The sequence below is a fragment of the Morchella sextelata genome (assembly GCF_020137385.1).
Source record: "Morchella sextelata strain SCLS chromosome Unknown scls_2, whole genome shotgun sequence".
NCBI classification, from domain to species: Eukaryota; Fungi; Ascomycota; class Pezizomycetes; order Pezizales; family Morchellaceae; genus Morchella; species Morchella sextelata.
This window is the reverse complement of record NW_025408617.1, coordinates 3,729,734-3,748,229: the sequence shown is the minus strand read 5'-3', so window position 1 is coordinate 3,748,229 and position 18,496 is coordinate 3,729,734. Positions and strand designations below refer to the sequence as shown.

Genomic DNA, 18,496 nt, shown 5'->3' with positions numbered 1-18,496 from the left:
ATGACAAATCCCAAATAACTCATACATTAACGATCAACTGAACCCGTAGAACCCAATAGAACCTTTCTGACTAATCCAACTCCTCGTAACCTAGTACATTCCCTAATCGATCCATGAAAGTAGCCCCTCCCTTCAAGCGCGAGCTCCTGCGAGCTTTAACCTTAATCTTTCCTTCCAACGGTACAGGTTTGCCAGGGTAACGTGTATGAAAGATATCAACGGCGCCGGTATTATCGTGGTATGCGGCGGGTTCCCATGTAGGGTCGGTATAGCCTGTCCATTTAACAAAATATTGCAGGCCGTTCTTTCTTGTTTCCCGCGAGTCCAAGACCCCTCAACTGCGTACTCCTCTTCCTGCTCAACGATAATAGGTGGGGGTGGTGGTTGGATCTGCTCCGGACAGGATCATTTGCGGCGGGGTCTAGCAACGATACATGGAAGACGGGGTGCATTTTCATACTCCTAGGCAGGTCGACTCGGTACATATATAGCGAGATGATTTCTTTAACGGGGAACGGTCCTAGTTTCTTCCAGTGCAACTTCCGGGAGTTACGGGTAGTTCGGATGTTTTTTGCTGAAACAAACACCATATCGCCGATATCGTACCGCGGAGCCGGCGTTCGTTTGGTATTAACGGCCTGTTCTTGTTGATCTTGCGCCGTGTGGATATTGGAACGTAGGTATTCATGGAGTTCTTTCATCTTCGAGGCGAAGTCTTTAGCATTGAGGCTTGGTGGGATCCTATCAAGCGATTTGATCGTCACTGTGAACCGGGAGTGGAAACCAGAGTTCGCGAAGAGTGGTATAGCTTTGGTGGATACGGAGACCTGATTGTTGACGGAGAATTCTGCCATAGAGAACTATTTTACCCAATCGTCCTGTTGATGAGTGACATATCCATGTAGATATTGTTCCATTACGGCGTTCAACCTTTCAGCTTGGCCGTCGGTCTCCAGGTGAAAGGCGGTGGACATTCTTGCTTCGATGTCGAGGTATTTACAAAGAGCCCTCCAGAATTTGGCTGTAAATTGCGTACCGTGGTCGGAGGTGACATGTGTGGGTAGCCTATGGAGCTTCCATATATTTCGCAGATATATTTGGGCGACGTCTTCGGAGTTGACGGTGGTATTACAGGGCAGGAAATGTCGCATCTTTGTTAACTGGTCAACGACTACCATAATCGCATCGTACCCATCGCTCTCCGGTAGTCCAGTAACGAAGTCCATTGATACCTCCCGTCATGGTTGTTCGGGAATCGGTAAAGATCGAAGTACGCCGAGTTTTCCATGGGTGTTGGGTGTGCTTCGTTGACAGGTGGGGCAGTTCCGAACTTAGCGGGCAATATAATTCCGCATAAGGGGCCAGTAGTAGTCTCGACTGATGAGTTCGAATTTTTTTTCGCGTCCTGGGTGTCCAGCGGAGGCAGCGTCGTGGTAAAGTTGGAGGATCCAGAGCTTGAGAGGGTCGTAGCCGGGTACATATATACTATCTCGGTAAAGCAACCGGCCTTCAACCTCGGTGCATTCGGCGAGTGATATATTCTTTGATTATCGTTTACCTTTGTTCCGCATATCCAGTATCTTTTGTGGAAACGGTTCAGCGCTATATCCTTCATCGAGTAGTCTATTCAGTGAGGCGTTCTTTTCAGCGGGCTCATTTGAGAAAGAACCCGCCAACAAACTTAGCTTTGATTCAAGATTCTCTTTCTTCAATACAACTTGACTCTGGTGTAATTGCCTTTCATCCCCCTCTCGAGGGAGATCTCCTGATCTTCTTGTTAACGCGTCCGGTTTCCCCCCTTATTTCTCTGCTCGGTACTTAATGACAAAATTGAACCGTGATAGATATTCCACCCACCGTGCTTGTCTCCGGTTGAGTTGTTTAGTACCCATAAAGTATTCAAGATTGTTATGGTCGGATATGACGGCGATTGGGTGTTTGGCCCCTTCAAGTTCCGGTCGCCATTGCTCGAAGGATCAAATAATCGCTAGTAATTCTTTGTCGTTAATCTCGTAGTTGCATTCGGCTGGGGAGTGCTTTTTTGAGAAGTATGCAACTGGTCGAAGAGTAGCATTATCATCGTACTGGAAGAGTACACCGGCAGAGACGTAGTCTGATGCATCGGTTTCCACAGTAATTTCTTTCTCCGGGTCGAAATGGGAAAGGATGGGAGCTGTTGTGAAGGCTTCTTTCAGGGCGTTGAAGGCAGTTTGGGCTTCAGGTGCCCATTCGAATGATATATCCTTACGTGTCAGTCTGGTAAGGGGGGAAACCAGTTCTGAAAATCCACGTATGAATCGACGATAAAAGTTAGCGAAACCTAGAAACGCTTGCACATCCTTAACTGTTTTGGGGACGGTCCAATTCTTTACTGTCCCCACTTTCCTTGGATCCATTCTAATACCACTGGGTTCGATAATGAGGCCGAGGTAGGTGGTGCTTTGTGTATGAAATTCACATTTCTCTGGTTTCAGCAGTACTCCATTTCTTTGTAGGGCTTCCACAACCTTTTCGACATGTACTTGATGTTCTTCGAAGGTGTTGCTGTACATGAGAATATTGTCAAGGTAGGCTGTACAAAACATATCAAGGTAATCACGGACGCAATCGTTAATGAAGTGTTGGAAGGTGGCCGGTGCATTGGTAAGGCCGAAGGGCATCACCGTATATCCAAAATGCCCGTAACACGTACAGAAAGCTGTTTTCCATTCTTCACCCTCCGCCATTCAGATTTGGTTATATTCTTGGCGAAGGTCCAGTTTGGTGTACTAATTGGCTTTGGAGAGGCGGTCGAGAGTTTCCCGGATAAGCGGTAGCGGGTAGCGGTTTTTGACGGTGAGTTCATTGAGGCCAGGGTAATCGACACAGAGACGGAGTGTTCCATCAGCCTTTTTAACAAGTAGGACGGGAGCACCGGCGGGGGAAGAGCTGGCCTGAATAAAGCTCTTTTTAAGGTTGTCCTGGATGTATTGCTTAAGTACGATGAGTTCTTCATGGGACATTCTATAAAGTGGGCCAAATGGGGGCTCTTTTCCCTCCTTAAGCCGTATCTTATGGTAATAGGGGCGGCAAGTCGGCATTTCGTTAGCCAACTTCTCGTCCATTATCTCGTGGAACTTCTTGTACTGGGTTGGGACTCGGTTCCTCCAATCTCCCTTAAGGGCCTCGCCCATAGCTTGTTCGATTTCCTCGATAGTTGTGCTGAAGGTCTGGAGCTTGTCCCTTCGAAGAAAGCAGCAGAGGGCAGCTGAACTGACGAGGTGGAAACAGGGTGGTGGTGCAATCCCTCTAATAGGAACAGGTATTGTGGAGGAGTTGCACTTGCGTTTGCAGTATTCGGAGTCGAACATTATGCTATTGTTCTTAAACCGTAATGTGGCATCGTGTAATTGAAGTCAAGGGATTCTGAGTACGAGTGGATACGAGCCGAGTTTGGTGACAAAGAAGGGGATAGTTTCGTGGTGGGAGTCAATTGACAGCGGGAGGTAGCACAGGTGGGTAATCTGTCCGGAGGATATGGGCCGTCCGTCGATGACTTCAAGAGTACGGGGTGATTTAAGGGGGAGAAATGGAAGGTTGTTATGTCGTGTGAATGTTTCATCAATGAATGCAAACCCGGAGCAACCGGTATCGATCAATGCGTGGGTTTGAATAGGTATTTTATTGTTTACGATTTTACTAGAAGCAACAAAATGATTCCCATCCAATTTATCCTCCACAGACGATACCGAAAAGCCACAGATAGAGAATGCAGACAAAGGAGAAACATTAGAAGGTCCCGGGCAGGTGCCATTGATCAACCCCGGGACTACTGAAAACCCGACTCGGAGGAAGCAGGACTAGGTACTGGTGGGACAGCGGGGTCGGCGGCAGTATTGCCAGGTGCAAAGATGGGGCCCCTCATAACCAGTTGATTACCACGCGAGTGATTGGCAGAGGGGCAGTTGGCGAAGGTATGGCCGGGTTTAGCGCAGTACATACAGAGATTGTTGTCCCTCCGCCATTGTTTTTCGGCGGCAGAGGTTTTGCGTTGTCCATTGACAAAGGTGTATCGTTGTTCGGTGGCAGGGTGTTGAGTGGGACGGGTTTGGAGGGCGGAGAGGTCCATTGGGGTGAGGCCTCCGATGGTATAAGATGGGTGTGCGATAGCGGTGGGGGCGGTAAATTGTCCCATCGTATTGTGAATGGCCCATTGTTCAGCTTTATGGCCCCGAACCTGGTTGTCAATTGTCATCAACATGGTGGCATATGCCTCTACGCTCTTATACCTGTCTGTCCAGTATGTCATTGCATCCTTCAGGTCTTCCGACAGTCCTTCAGCTAGAGCATCGATCTTGGCTCCTTCGTTGTAGTCTAGGTAGGCCACAATACGGAGGAACTGGGAGTAATAGGTAGCAAAGTGCCCTTTGCTTTGCTTCAGGGCGACGAGCTGGCGATGGCCGGTACCCCGGGGATCTGGGTTTCTAAACGAGGCTTCCAGGTGGGCAACAAAGGCAGTGACGGAGGAGAAATGGGCAACAGGGTTAGCGTTAACGGGTGGAACGACCTGGTTAAGGGCCCTTCCTTCCAAGCGACTGACGGCATAGAGAACTTTTGCTGCCTCGTTTCGGAACCGATCGTGGTTGACTTCAAGTTTCATTCGAAGTTGGGTGGTGAATCCAGGAAGCTTGGTACAGGTGCCATCGAATTTTTCGGGGTCTGGGAACTTTTCAAACCTGAAGGCGGGGACAGTAGCAGGTGGGGGAGCAGCGGCAACGGGAACAGCGACAGTAGGGGTGGGAGCGGCACAGGCGATATTGAGGTCGAAGTTGAGCCGGGTTACCTGCTCCTCGAGGTTGTTAATGGTTTCATTGGCGGCGGCGAATTGTGTACTAAGGGTGTCCCTTTGGAGGCGAATGCGCTGGACAAGGACGGCGAGGTTGTTAAATAATTCGGCAGTGTCGACCTCATACTGCCGCTTGAATTCTTCTACATCGTTCGTTAGGGCCCATGTAGGTGCATCGGGGGTGGACATGTCATACGGTGCGGATGACGATGCAACTTAATCTCAAGGGGGTGAGCAGCGAATATTCCGCAGAGTACGAAGGATGTAGTAGGGATCGGTGTGAAAGCTCGCAATAGGGGTCCTAAGGGACTCCAGCATCGGTAAGGGTCTACTGGACAAGGGGCGGTGAAGTGGTAGTCTGCTCGAGTAAAGAAGAGGAGGATAATATTGTAGAGTAATAGACAGTGTAGAGTAATAGACAGCGTAGATACAGAAGACGTTGCGTAAGGAAAGAAAGAAAGAGAAAAGGACAAGAAATAAGAACGAACCCCCCTAATATACTCAAGGAAATCCCAGCAATGACAAATCCCAAATAACTCATACATTAACGATCAACTGAACCCGTAGAACCCAATGGAACCTTTCTGACTAATCCAACTCCTCGTAACCCAGTACATTCCTTAATGGATCCATGAAATAAATATTCATAGCTTTCAAACCTTCATAGACGATTGTAACAAATGAGAATTTGAATTTCTCATACACTTGCTATCCTGATAGATATACACACCTATCAAAGGATCGGAAATAATACAGAAGGTTTTGTTTGTCAATAACTGTTAAATTTGCTGTTCTGATAAGAACGCATAAGTATGAACTAATTATCAATGATATCAACTAATTCAACTGCCAATTACTGATTTGAATGTTTTTCTGACAGGTATCGACTCCCATTTAGTGTTGAAACATTATACAGAAAGGTTTTATTGTAGGTATACACTTCACTTGCCATTCCGATGTGTATGCATACGTATCAAGCAATTGCCAAAAATCCTCACAAATATAATTTACTATTCCTGATTTACATTCTGTCACAACAAGTGTGCATACAAATCAAATCATAGCAAACCATACCAACAAATCTCAATTGCAAACTATGATGTACTTTCTGTTCCGATTGATGTTTATACCTATCAAGCTATCACAAACAGTAGTAATCAATTTCACCATTAATGTTTGCTTTATATGCTGTCCTAGTAGGCATGCATATCTATGCAGCGATTCAATATTACTCAGTAGTATCTAGAACAATAATGCGATACAGCCGGAAGACTGGTAATTGCGAGGTTCATGGTTACGTATAGAAATTACAGTGTAGGACGGAATAATGAATTGATACTTTTCCATCTGTTTTTCTTCAGGTCGTTATGTTATTCTATTGTTACAAAATACAATTTTTGGTCAAAATTTAACATATCAATCTGTATTTCGTGGTGGTTGAAACCTGGTTGTGGGTAGTTAGGGTTACGAACGTTGAAAGCCGATTTTGTTGATACATCAATGTGTATTTGGTGGTGGTTGGAACCTGGATGTGGGTAGTAAGGGTTACGAACGTTGAAAGCGGATTTTGTTAGTACATCAATGGGAATTTGATGGTGGTTGAAACCTGTTTATGGGTAGTTAGGGTTACGTGCGTTGAAAGTGGATTGTGCAACGTAGGTCTATGGACGAGGGACTGTAGTGCCAAGGAATACAACCGAGACGAAGACGTAGTAGAGGATATTCAAGACTATGGACTATGAGGTGGCTTTGTTTGATCTGACAACCAAACTAAACCCGATAATGTAGCGTAGACCAAGAATAATATTCGTGGAGTAGAATACAGAGAGAGAGAGAGAGAGAATCTTATATTGCATCGAAGCCGCAGCTTATCGCACACCTAACTACCCGACTACAACCTCCACCGACTAACCCAAAAACAAAACCGAAGTACAAAAACTAACTACCGAAGCTACGAGAACTACGTACATAAATAAAAAGAACAGCGCACGAAGAGGGCGCAAATAACACGTGGTACAGGTAAGCAGAATCTAAGCGACAACAAAGAAACCTCCCCGTAGTAAGAAAGAACCCCAAACTTCTCCGTCAACTACATTAGCGAGCACAATCCTAAACATGGTGTTCAACCGAAACGGTATCATTACCAACGTTCCCGATGTCATATCTGTGGACGAACCTTAACAGGACTGGGAAACCACGCGCACGAAGGCAGGAGAGGCCAACCGCAACAGCGTCAGGTGTGAAAGCGAGGGGGGATGGATCGAATGTGGGTCCTCGGGCATCTGGTTGTCAGGCAGCGAGGAATTGAGGAGTGGTGACCGGTAGGTCAGGTAAAAATGGGTTGGGTCGTCAGTCCCAGGAGCAACGGCTAAAGACTGTGCTCGAGTCGTATTTAAAGTGGTGTCCTCTGGAGGGGACGTGCAAGTGGGGTGAGTCGGAGACTCAGTATGTATGGGGGGTCGCAATCGAAAGTGCCGACCGTATTGTGTTGAGGGGTGGTCTCGGGGACCGGTAGAAATGGATGAGGGGAGCGGGCCGTCTCGGTTAAAAAATGGGTTGCCTGGTTAAGGCCGATAGGGAGGGGTAAGGTCACGGGACCTTGGGTAAAAAATTTGACGATACTTTCGCGACCGAAAGGCCGCTAACTTCGCGGGCTGTCGAGCGCTTTGGCAGTAGGTTCTCACTAACTAGAGATTACTGACAGTGTCCGTACCCGATGTGTGGGATCACTCGTGCGATGAGTGAAAATAAGGAGGGGCGAGGGCGGCTTTCGAGAGTAGCCGCTGGTTTGGCGAGGGGTGAACGGTGGATGCATCCCGTGAGGGCACCAAACGAACAAAGCAGGGGGGTGTCGAGCGACGGAAGTTCAGGAACCGAAGCAATTCGAGAATCAGTATAACTCCATCTCGGGGGGAAGAAATCCTATGGCGAGCCAGAGGCGAGTCAGTAGAATACAGAAGAAGAAGAAGAAACTTATATTGCTTTGAAGTACAAGACTTATCGCATGCCGAACCAACCGCCTAAAAACACAAACCGAACCGAAAAGAAAAGAAAAGAAAAAAGAAAAGAAGAACAACAAACACAAACAATCAAGAACAAAGCAAACACAAACAAACATGAAAACCAAGGGAACTCGGGAACAACACTTAACCAGAAAACCCAACGACAAGGAGAAATAACATATCTCAGCGGACTCGAGCGCTGGATCCATCAAAAAATAAAATAAAAATAACAATAAAATTAAACGGTAAAAAGAAACTACCTTTCCTAATCCCATCCCTAATCATTTTCTTCCATCCCCTCTTCCAGGTCCGCCTCCGCCTCCGCCGACTCGTACCATTTCGAGAGTTGAGATTTTTTTGCAAATTGTAGGATGAGGTCCGTTCTCAGGTTTGTAAACATCCAGTTTTCCCAGGTCATCGCTCCGGGGATCTTTTCTATCAGAGGGGCACGGATTCGAGCCCACGCTGGGCATTCCATAAGTGTATATTTCGCTGAGTTTTCCATACCACACTGGGATGGTTCGGGGTCTGGATGTACTGCGTATTTGTCGATTCGGGTGGTTTGGCACCGGATTCGAAATAGTTTTTTTGCTTCCGTTAGGGTGAGTTTCGCTATCTTGGGAGGGGGGCGGAAATCCCCCCGATGGTGGTAGTTTGGTATTGGTTGTGTATTCCATTCTTCCAACAGGTGGTCGCGTAGTAGTTTATTTTGATTCCACTTATCTCTCGCATTTCCGGGTGTTTGATATGGGAGTAGTAGGGAGGCGATTCGGTGTAAGCCTGTTCCTTTGATATTTGCTTCTCTGTATGGGAGGAGCTCGATCAGGGATTCATTGTTGGGGTGGGTTGCATCGGTGCAGAGTATTCTGGTCCCGTATTTTCTTGAGCGATATGTCAGGAGATGTTCTAGGGGGGGTAGGCCTGGTTCTCGGAGTAATTTAGCTCTCTTGGTCCATCGTGGTAGGCCAGTAATGACCCGGGCCGCTTCGTTATATAGTGGTTCGAGGGATCTTATAATGTGGTCTGCGCCAGTCCAACAAGCCTCGGATCCGTAGAGCGGACTTGGGAGGAAGCCTTGTGTTATAAGGTGGTGGATTGTTTTAACCGTTATGCCTGGTAGGCGGGTGGTGTTTCGAATCTGGTGGAGGGCTTTAAGGCCTTTTGCGATCGCTGCTTCGATGTGGGGCCGGAAGGAGAGGGTCCGGTCTATGCAGACTCCTACATATTTCAGCCTCTCCTTGGGGTGTATATTGATATTGTTAATTTTGACCGGAAGTCGTGGTTGTTGTGTCGATGATGTGGTAGGCCGGAAGAAGATCAGGTCGGATTTATCCGGGTCGTATTTAATTTGGAGTGGCTCAGCTTTTATTAGTCTCTCTCTCATTCGTTCCTCCATTCTCTTGATTGTGAAGCCTGGTGTTTTGGATATTTGCACCAGCGCATCGTCATCAATATATGTGGTGTCCATCTCTTTCGGGCTGCTTGTTGGGTCCAGGATTACTCCAGCATAGATCATGAATAGTACCGGGGACATGGGGCTACCTTGCGGCACTGCAGAATCATAGGGCTGTGGTTCCTCTAGCTCATGGTTAAATTGAAACTGTAGTTTTCTGCCGGTATTGAAGTCCTTGCACCATTCTATTAAGTAGGTGGGGAATTTTTGTTGGTACATGATTTCCGCGAGGAGTAGGTGGTCGACGCAGTTAAATGCTCCTTGGATATCGTTGGTTAGGATCGCTGGTCTGTCTTGCCGAGCGATTCCGGTACTGTTTTTCAGTAGTAAGTTTTGTTGTATTGGTGTCAAGGTTCTCAGGAGGGCGTCGATTGCCGAGATGGTTGGTCTTCCTCCAAATTGATTCGCTGAGAGTGTGCCTAGGATTTCTCCAGCGGTGCAGAGTCTTTGAGCCACTATCTTCTCCAGGATTTTGCTGAAGCATTGTAGAAGGGAAATGAGCCGGTAGGCTTTTGCTTCATGATAGTTTGCTTTGCCGGGTTTCGGGATCGGGATACACTTAGCTATTTTCCATTCCGCTGGGTGTACTCCGTGCCGGAGCATGGCGGAGAAAATGTCTTGGATTAGAGTTGTATTTACTCTGACTATCGCTTTAATAAAGGTATAGGGGATGCCGTCTAGGCCGGTCGCCGAATGTGCTGGACAGGAGTCGATTGCTTTATTGAGTTCTTCGGGGGTGACTATGTCGAAGGTGTTGCTAAGGTCAAAAGAGGGGGGCCTAATGTTTAGGGGGGGATGGTCGGGGGACGTCCGTTTTGAGGGGAAAAGTTGAGCTCTTAGAGCTTGGCACTTCCCTGCAAACGTTTCTTCACCTTGTATTGTTGGTATGATTGTGTCTCTTCTCCTTCCTGCATTTAGGACTCTCCAGACCTCACTACCTTTCGCCTCGTTCATTGTCTTTTCCCGCTGGTCCACTTTTGCTTTCCGGATCATGACTGTCTATTCTCTGCATGCCTTCCGGTGCTCCTCCATGTGGTTGAGTTTCTTTGTGTTTCTCGCCTTCCTTTCTGCCGCATTTACCCTTGCCTTCATTTGTTTCATTTCCTCTGACCACCAGGAGTTGGCTCTTACTCCTTCCTTCGAGAGTGGTGTTACTATACTGATTGTTGCCCTGACCAGTTCTAGGAAGAAGTCGACAGTTTGTTCCGTATGTTCCTTGGTTTCCCATGCCTCTGCAGGGAGGGAAATGTTTGACATGTGGTTATCCAATAGCTTCCAGTCTGTTTGCCGCCACATCCGTCTTGGTACAAATGGTGGTTTTTCCAAGTGTAAGTGAACGGAGGTTCTCCCGTGGTCTGAGCCCGCTCCATAGGGTTCAGTGCTCCATCGTAGGTTGTGGTCGAGAATTGGGCCTTTTACAAATGTAAGGTCGATGATTGTAGGCCTTTTTCCTCTGTCTCTGGAGAAGTGCGTAAAGACGCCTGGTTCGTTCAGAAGGGTCAGTGTAACGGCAGCTAGACGGGTTGGCTATGTGAGTTGTCTGGGTACAAGGGAGAAGGATTATGTAGTGTGGTTGGGTTTTAGTGAAGCGGGTTTCTATTATGTTCTTTCTGTTTCTGTTATGCGAGGGTATGAGCCAGCATTGGGATAGGGTATGGATATATAAGGGGGGCGTTGTCTTGTGATTTCTTGTTTCTCTTTCTTTCTCTTTTCTCTTCATGCAACCTCTGTATTCTACTTGCTCGCTAAGGCTCGCAAAGAACTCCCTGATAACAAACCTCGCTTTAAAAACATTTTATTTATTCCCCTCGGTTTACCCTGGTATTCCATACCAGGCGGAGCCACTTTACCCCCGATCGTACGGTCGCGTTTTGTTGTTTCAAGCGAAAGAAAACCTACGAAAACTGGCTTCTAGCGAAGAATTCTCCAGCCTTGACCTCCCAAAGGGAAGGAAAAGAAACCTCTCCGAAACATCACTTTACGCCGCCAGAAGAACTGGACACTCAGTCATGTCGCAGCAAGCTTCGCTCCAGTCCTTTTTCACCCAGTCTTCCCAACAAGGGACAGCCCCCTCGCAGAACAGGAACACTCAGGTTCCCGACCCAACCCCATCCGGAGCTCAGGAACAGGAATTCTCCTCGACCTTTGCAACAGAATCCGACTACAACGACCCCTACCAGCCGAGAGTTGACTACCTCTACCCGAGCATTGTCCCCCAGGACACCCACACCCAGACGGACCTGAACTACATCACCTGGGCCATTAGACATGCCACCAGCCGGATCTGCCCACCCTCCGACAGGATTGAAATCCTCGAAGAGCAAACGACTACTCTCCGGAGAACAGTGGATACACTGAAACATCAGATCGAGGCGCAGACAAACATGAGCACCAATATGCATTCGGCGATCCACGCGCTCCTCAACAAACAACCACAACCACAGCAACCGCAGCAACCGCAACAACCGCAACAACAGCATCAACAGCAACAACAGCAACAGCAGCGAAAACCACAGCAACCGCAAGGACAGAGAATGCCCCCTCCAGCGGTCCCACAAACAGCTCCCCAAGCAGCGCCACAGGCAGCTCCTCAGGCCCCCCCACCCACACCCCCCCAACAAGCCCCACCTCATGGATGGAAGGCAGGCACCTGGGCCGCCGTGGCCTCGGCACCCGGTCCTGCCCAAGGTAACTTCCAGGTCATCGAGAGGAAAAAGAAGTCCGCAAAGCCAAAAGCGGATCCCCTCTTCAAACCAGAGTACACCAAGATCAACAGGGAGATCATCGTGGAAACTACTGCCCCATCCGACGTTAACCCCTCCGAGATCAGAACCCTCGTCAATGCAAGAATCCAAGACGAGTCCTGCCATTTCATTTCGGCAAGAAGAACACCCAAGGACAACTTCATCCTGGAAACAAAATTCGTTACCCCTGCAACAAAGGCAATGGAATATGCCAAAGAAATTGAGGAGGCCCTCCTCACCCTACAGGTACCGGTCGCTGTCATCCGCGCAAACTCCAAATGGTCAAAGTTTCTCCTCCATGGAATCCCCACAACGGTCGGGGAGGGCATTGAGGCGGGACAACTAGTAGCATCAGAAATCAGAAGCAACTATGGAGAGAACTTCCAACTTGCCCAGGTTCCCCGCTGGATATCCAGGGCAGAAACTCGAATGGAGAAAACCCACTCATCAATGGTCATCGCGCTCCCAGGGCAAATCACAATGGAAACACTAGGAGTTAAATTCCTATCTCTCTTCAACCGAAGCTGCCATATCGAGGCCTTCCTCCCAACCTTCCCGGATACCCAGTGTGCGAAGTGCCTCGAATACGGCCACCGCCAGGAGAAATGTAAGAACAATGGAAAATGCGGCCACTGCGCCGGAGATCACCTCACCAGTTTCCACCCATGCAATCAATGCCAGGGAGGATATAGATGCACCCACACCCCAATCAGATGTCTGAACTGTAAAGGAATCCATAAGGCCTCCGACCCAGCATGCCCTGAAAGAGTTAAACGCCGATTCCTTAACAAAGGAAAGGAAAACGCCCCACCCGCCCAAGACCCACCTGCCGCACCCACCCAGGAGCCAATTTCAATAATCCAAGTACCAGCCACCGCCCCGGTCGGAGCCACACCCGTTCCCGAAGACGACCAACCCATGACGAATAATGCCTAGGCTGCGAACAACCGCGCTCGCACACCAACTTAATTGTGCACGGAGCGAACTAATCACCAAGGCGGCGGTGGAAGAAGCAGAAACAGACTCGAGCATTTATTTCCTACTATTACAAGAACCATGGACCTCAACAGAAGGATATCCACCAGAATCAAATCTCTTTTACCTTTTTACAGCCAGCAATACCAACACGAAATACGCAACATACGTCCGCAAACATGCCAATCTCGAACCAAAACACCACTACACACACGATAATTTTATAGTATCGATCACGGTAGAAATCCAAACCAAAAAAACCCAAACCCTAAACATATACTCCCCAGGCCGAAGTGGCCCCTTCGCTCAAATAGCAAGTACAATCCAAACCCTTGATAACTGTCTAGTAATGGGAGACTTCAACTGCCACCATCAGATGTGGTACGGAGTAAATTCACATGAATACAGAAACAACATTCGAGCAGACCGCGTCAATGGCGCACGGCTAAAACGATGGATAACCCGACAGAAACTGACCCTCCTGAACGAACCAGGCGTCTTTACGCACTTCCCCAGAGACAGAGGGAAAAGGCCCACAACCATCGACCTGGCATTTGTAAAAGGCCCAATACTCGACCACAACCTACGATGGAGTACTGAACCCTACGGAGCGGGCTCAGACCACGGGAGAACCTCCGTCCACTTACACCTGGAAAAACCACCTTTTGTACCAAGACGAATGTGGGGACAAACAGACTGGAAACTATTGGAAAACCATATGTCAAACATCTCCATCCCTGCAGAGGCATGGGAAACCAAGGAACATACGGAACAAACTGTCGATTTCTTCCTAGAACTGGTCAGGTCAACAGTCAGCATAGTAACACCACTCTCGAAGGAAGGGGTAAGAGCCAACTCCTGGTGGTCAGATGAGATGAAACAAATGAAGGCAAGGGTAAATGCAGCAGAAAGGAAGGCGAGAAATACAAGGAAACCCAATCACGTGGAAGAACACCGGAAGGCTTGCAGAGAATGGACAGTCATGATCCGGAAAGCAAAAGCGGACCAGCGGGAAAAAAACGATGAACGAGGCGAAAGGTAGTGAAGTCTGGAGAATCCTAAGCGCGGGAAGGAGACGAGACACAATCATACCAACCATACAAGGTGAAGAAACGTTCGCGGGGAAGTGTCAAGCTCTAAGAGCCCAACTTTTCCCCTCGAAACGGACGTCCCCCGACCATCCCCCCTTGAACATTAGGCCCCCCTCTTTTGACCTTAGCAACACCTTCGACATAGTCACCCCCGAAGAACTTAATAAAGCAATCGACTCCTGTCCAGCGCATTCGGCGACCGGCCCGGATGGCATCCCTTATACCTTTATTAAAGCAATAGTCAGAGTAAATACAACTCTAATCCAAGACATTTTCTCCGCCATGCTCCGGCACGGAGTACACCCAGCGGAATGGAAAATAGCTAAGTGTATCCCGATCCCGAAACCCGGCAAAGCAAACTATCATGAAGCAAAAGCCTATCCGCCTATTTCCCTTCTACAATGCTTTAGCAAAATCCTGGAGAAGATAGTGGTCCAAAGACTCTGCACCGCTGGAGAAATCCTAGGCACACTCTCAGCAAACCAATTCGGAGGAAGACCAACCATCTCGGCAATCGACGCCCTCCTGAGAACCTTGACACCAATACAACAAAACCTACTACTGAAAAACAGCACCGGAATCGCCCGGCGAGATAGACCAGCGATCCTAACCAACGACATCCAAGGAGCATTCAATTGTGTCGACCACCTACTCCTCGCGGAAATCATGCATCAACAAAAATTCCCCACCTATCTGACAGAATGGTGCAAGGAATTTAATACCGGCAGAAAACTACAGTTCCAATTCAAGCATGAACTAGAGGAACCACAGCCCTATGATTCCGGAGTGCCGCAAGGTAGCCCCATGTCTCCAGTACTATTCATGATCTATGCCGGAGTAATTCTGGACCCAACTAGCAGCCCAAAGGAGATGGACACAACTTACATTGATGACGATTCGCTGGTGCAAATATCCAAAACACCAGGCTTTACAATCAAGAGAATGGAGGAACGAATGAGAGAAAGACTAATTAAAGCTGAGCCACTCCAAATTAAATACGACCCGGATAAATCCGATCTGATCTTCTTCCGGCCCACTACATCATCCACACAACAACCACGACTTCCAGTCAAAGTTAATAACATCAATATATATCCCAAGGAGAGGCTGAAATACGTAGGAGTCTGGATAGATCCGACCCTCTCCTTCCGGCCCCATATCGAAGCAGCAATCGCAAAAGGCCTAAAAGCCCTCCACCAAATCCGAAACACCGCCCGTCTGCCAGGGATAACAGTCAAGACAGTTCATCACCTAATAACACAAGGCTTCCTTCCAAGCCTACTCTACGGATCTGAGGCTTGGTGGACTGGTGCAGACCACATCATTAGATCGCTCGAACCACTATACAACGAAGCTGCCCGGATCATCACGGGCCTACCTCGATGGACCAAGAGAGCTAAACTCCTCCGAGAAGCAGGACTACCCCCCCTAGAACACCTCCTAACATATCGCTCAAGAAAGTACGGAACCAGAATACTCTGCACCGAGGCAACCCACCCCAACAATGAGTCCCTGATCGAGCTCCTTCCATACAGAGAAGCAAACATCAAAGGGACAGGTCTACACCGAATCGCCTCCCTTCTACTCCCATATCAAACCCCCGGAAATGCGAGAGACAAGTGGAATCAAAACAAACTACTACGCGACCACCTGTTGGAAGAATGGAATACACAACCAATACCGGACTACCATCACCGGGGGGATTTCCGCCCCCCTTCCAAGATTGCGAAACTCACCCTAACGGAAGCGAAGAAAGTTTTTCGAATCCGGTGCCAAACTACCCGAATCGATAAACACGCGGTATATACAAACCCCGAACCATGCCAGTGTGGTATGGAAAACTCAGCGAAACACACACTTATGGAATGCCCAGCGTGGGCTCGAATTCGCGCCCCTTTGATAGAAAAGATCCCCGGAGCGATGACCTGGGAGAACTGGATGTTTACAAACTTGAAAACGGACCTTATCTTACAATTTGCAAAAAATTCTCAACTCTCGAAGTGGTACGAGTCGGCGGAAGCGGAGGTGGACCTAGAAGAGGGGATGGAAGAAAATGATTAGGGACGGGATTAGGAAGGGTGGTTTCCTTTTACCTTTTTAACTTTGGTTTTAATTTGTTTTGATGGATCCAGCGCCCGAGTTCGCTGAGATATGTTATTTCTCCTTGTCGATAGGTTGTTTCTGGTTGAGTGTCGTTCTGGAATTTCTTTACCTTTGTTTGTGTTCGATCGTGTTCGCTTTTGTTCTTGTTTGTTTGTTTGCGTTTGTTGTTTCTTTTCCTTTTGTTCTGTTGTTCGGTTTGTGTTTTAGGTGGTTGGGTCGGCGTGCGATAAGTCTTGTACTTCAAAGCAATATAAGTTTCTTCTTCTTCTTCTGTATTCTACTTGCTCGCCTCTAGCTCGCAAAGAACTCCCTGATAATTAACCTCGCTTTAAAAACACTTTATTTTATTCCCCTCGGTTTACCCTGGTATACCATACCAGGTTGAGCCATTTCGTCCCCGATTGTACGGTCGCGTTTGTTGTTCCTAGCGAAAGAAACACCACGAAAACTGGCTTCTAGTGAAGAATTCTCCAGCCTTGACCTCCCGAAAGGAAGGAAAAGAAACCTTTCTGAAACGTCACTCTACGCCGCCAGGAGAACTGGACATTCAATCATGTCGCAGCAAGCTTCGCTCCAGTCCTTTTTCACCCAGTCTTCCCAGCAAGGGACAGCCCCCTCGCAGATCAGGAACACTCAGGTTCCCGACCCAACCCCATCCGGAGCTCAAGAACAGGAATTCTCCTCGACCTTTGCAACAGAATCCAACTACAACGACCCCTATCAACCGAGAATCGACTATCTCTACCCGAGCATTGTCCCCCAGGATAGTCACACCCAGACGGACCTGAACTATATTACCTGGGCCATCAGACATGCCACCAGCCGAATCTGCCCACCCACCGACAGGATTGAAATCCTCGAAGAGCAAACGACCACACTCCGGAGAACAGTGGATACACTGAGGCACCAAATCGAGGCGCAGACAACTATGATCACCAGTATGCACTCGGCGATCCATCTTCTCCTCAACAAACAACCACAACCGCAGCAACCGCAACAACCACAACAAAACCAACAACAGCAACAACAGCAACAACAGCGAAAACAACAACCGCAGGAACAGAGAATGCCCCCTCCAGCGGTCCCTCAAACAATTCCCCAAGCAGCGCCTCAGGCAGCCCCTCAGGCCCCCCCACCCACACCCCCCCAACAAGCCCCACCCCGTGGATGGAAAGCAGGCACCTGAGCCGCCGTGGCCTCGGCACCCGGTCCTGCTCAAGGAAGTTTCCAGGTTGTTGAGAGAAGAAAGAAGTCCGCAAAGCCAAAAGCGGACCCCCTCTTCAAGCCAGAATATACCAAAATCAATAGAGAAATCATTGTTGAAACTACTGCTCCATCCGACGTCAACCCCTCCGAGATCAGGACCCTAGTCAATGCAAGAATTCAGGACGAATCCTGCCACTTCATCTCAGCAAGGAGAACACCCAAGGATAATTTTATCCTGGAAACTAAGTTTGTCACCCCAGCAACGAAGGCAATGCAATACGCCAAAGAAATTGAGGAGGCTCTCCTCACCCTACAAGTACCAGTCGCCATCATCCGGGCAAATTCCAAATGGTCAAAGTTCCTCATTCACGGAATCCCCACAACGATCGGAGAAGGCGCCGAGGCAGGACAACTGGTAGCATCCGAAATTAGAAGCAACTATGGAGAGAACTTCCAACTTGCCCAGATTCCCCGCTGGATCTCCAGAGCAGAGACACGAATGGAGAAAACCCACTCATCAATGGTCATCGCGCTCCCAGGACAAGTTACAATGGAAACATTAGGAGTTAAGTTCCTATCCCTCTTTAACCGAAGCTGCCACATTGAGGCCTTCCTCCCAACCTTCCCAGACACCCAGTGCGCGAAGTGCCTCGAATACGGTCATCGCCAGGAGAAATGCAAAAACAATGGGAGATGCGGTCATTGTGCCGGAGATCACCTCACCAGCTTCCACCCATGCAATCAATGCCAGGGAGGATACAGATGCACCCACACCCCAATCAGATGTCTGAACTGTAAAGGAATCCATAAGGCCTCCGACCCAGCATGCCCCGAGAGAGTCAAACGCCGATTCCTCAACAAAGGAAAGGAAAACGCCCCACCCGCTCAAGACCCACCGGCCGCACCCGCCCAGGAGCCAATTTCAATAATCCAAGTACCAGCCACCGCCCCAGTCGGAGCTACACCCGTTCCCGAAGATGACCAACCTATGACAAATAATGCTTAGGCCTCGAACCACCGCGCTCGCACACCAACTCAATTGTGCACGGAGCGAACTCATTACCAAGGCGGCGGTAGAAGAAGCGGAAACAGACTCT

General features: G+C 48.6%; 7 protein-coding genes across 7 annotated transcripts; 5 read left to right on the top strand and 2 right to left on the bottom strand.

Moving 5' to 3' along the window:
- Positions 1-70: 70 nt before the first annotated feature.
- H6S33_006244 (uncharacterized protein) lies at positions 71-860 on the bottom strand (the record flags this gene model as incomplete). Its single annotated transcript, XM_044837678.1, has 2 exons — positions 71-273; positions 347-860. Coding segments are annotated over 2 exons (717 nt in total), but the record flags the coding sequence as incomplete, so codon positions are not given.
- Positions 861-10,761: 9,901 nt separating this feature from the next.
- Positions 10,762-11,058, bottom strand: H6S33_006243 (uncharacterized protein; the record flags this gene model as incomplete). The annotated part of the gene is made up of 1 exon (XM_044837677.1): positions 10,762-11,058. A coding segment is annotated over one exon (297 nt), but the record flags the coding sequence as incomplete, so codon positions are not given.
- Positions 11,059-11,289: 231 nt separating this feature from the next.
- Positions 11,290-12,921, top strand: H6S33_006242 (uncharacterized protein; the record flags this gene model as incomplete). The annotated part of the gene is made up of 1 exon (XM_044837676.1): positions 11,290-12,921. A coding segment is annotated over one exon (1,632 nt), but the record flags the coding sequence as incomplete, so codon positions are not given.
- A 100-nt stretch (positions 12,922-13,021) lies between these two features.
- Positions 13,022-14,037, top strand: H6S33_006241 (uncharacterized protein; the record flags this gene model as incomplete). Its single annotated transcript, XM_044837675.1, has 1 exon — positions 13,022-14,037. A coding segment is annotated over one exon (1,016 nt), but the record flags the coding sequence as incomplete, so codon positions are not given.
- Positions 14,038-14,071: 34 nt separating this feature from the next.
- Positions 14,072-16,151, top strand: H6S33_006240 (uncharacterized protein; the record flags this gene model as incomplete). Its single annotated transcript, XM_044837674.1, has 1 exon — positions 14,072-16,151. A coding segment is annotated over one exon (2,080 nt), but the record flags the coding sequence as incomplete, so codon positions are not given.
- A 595-nt stretch (positions 16,152-16,746) lies between these two features.
- On the top strand, positions 16,747-17,356 carry H6S33_006239 (uncharacterized protein; the record flags this gene model as incomplete). Its single annotated transcript, XM_044837673.1, has 1 exon — positions 16,747-17,356. A coding segment is annotated over one exon (610 nt), but the record flags the coding sequence as incomplete, so codon positions are not given.
- Positions 17,357-17,413: 57 nt separating this feature from the next.
- Positions 17,414-18,366, top strand: H6S33_006238 (uncharacterized protein; the record flags this gene model as incomplete). The annotated part of the gene is made up of 1 exon (XM_044837672.1): positions 17,414-18,366. A coding segment is annotated over one exon (953 nt), but the record flags the coding sequence as incomplete, so codon positions are not given.
- Between the last annotated feature and the right edge of the window lie 130 nt (positions 18,367-18,496).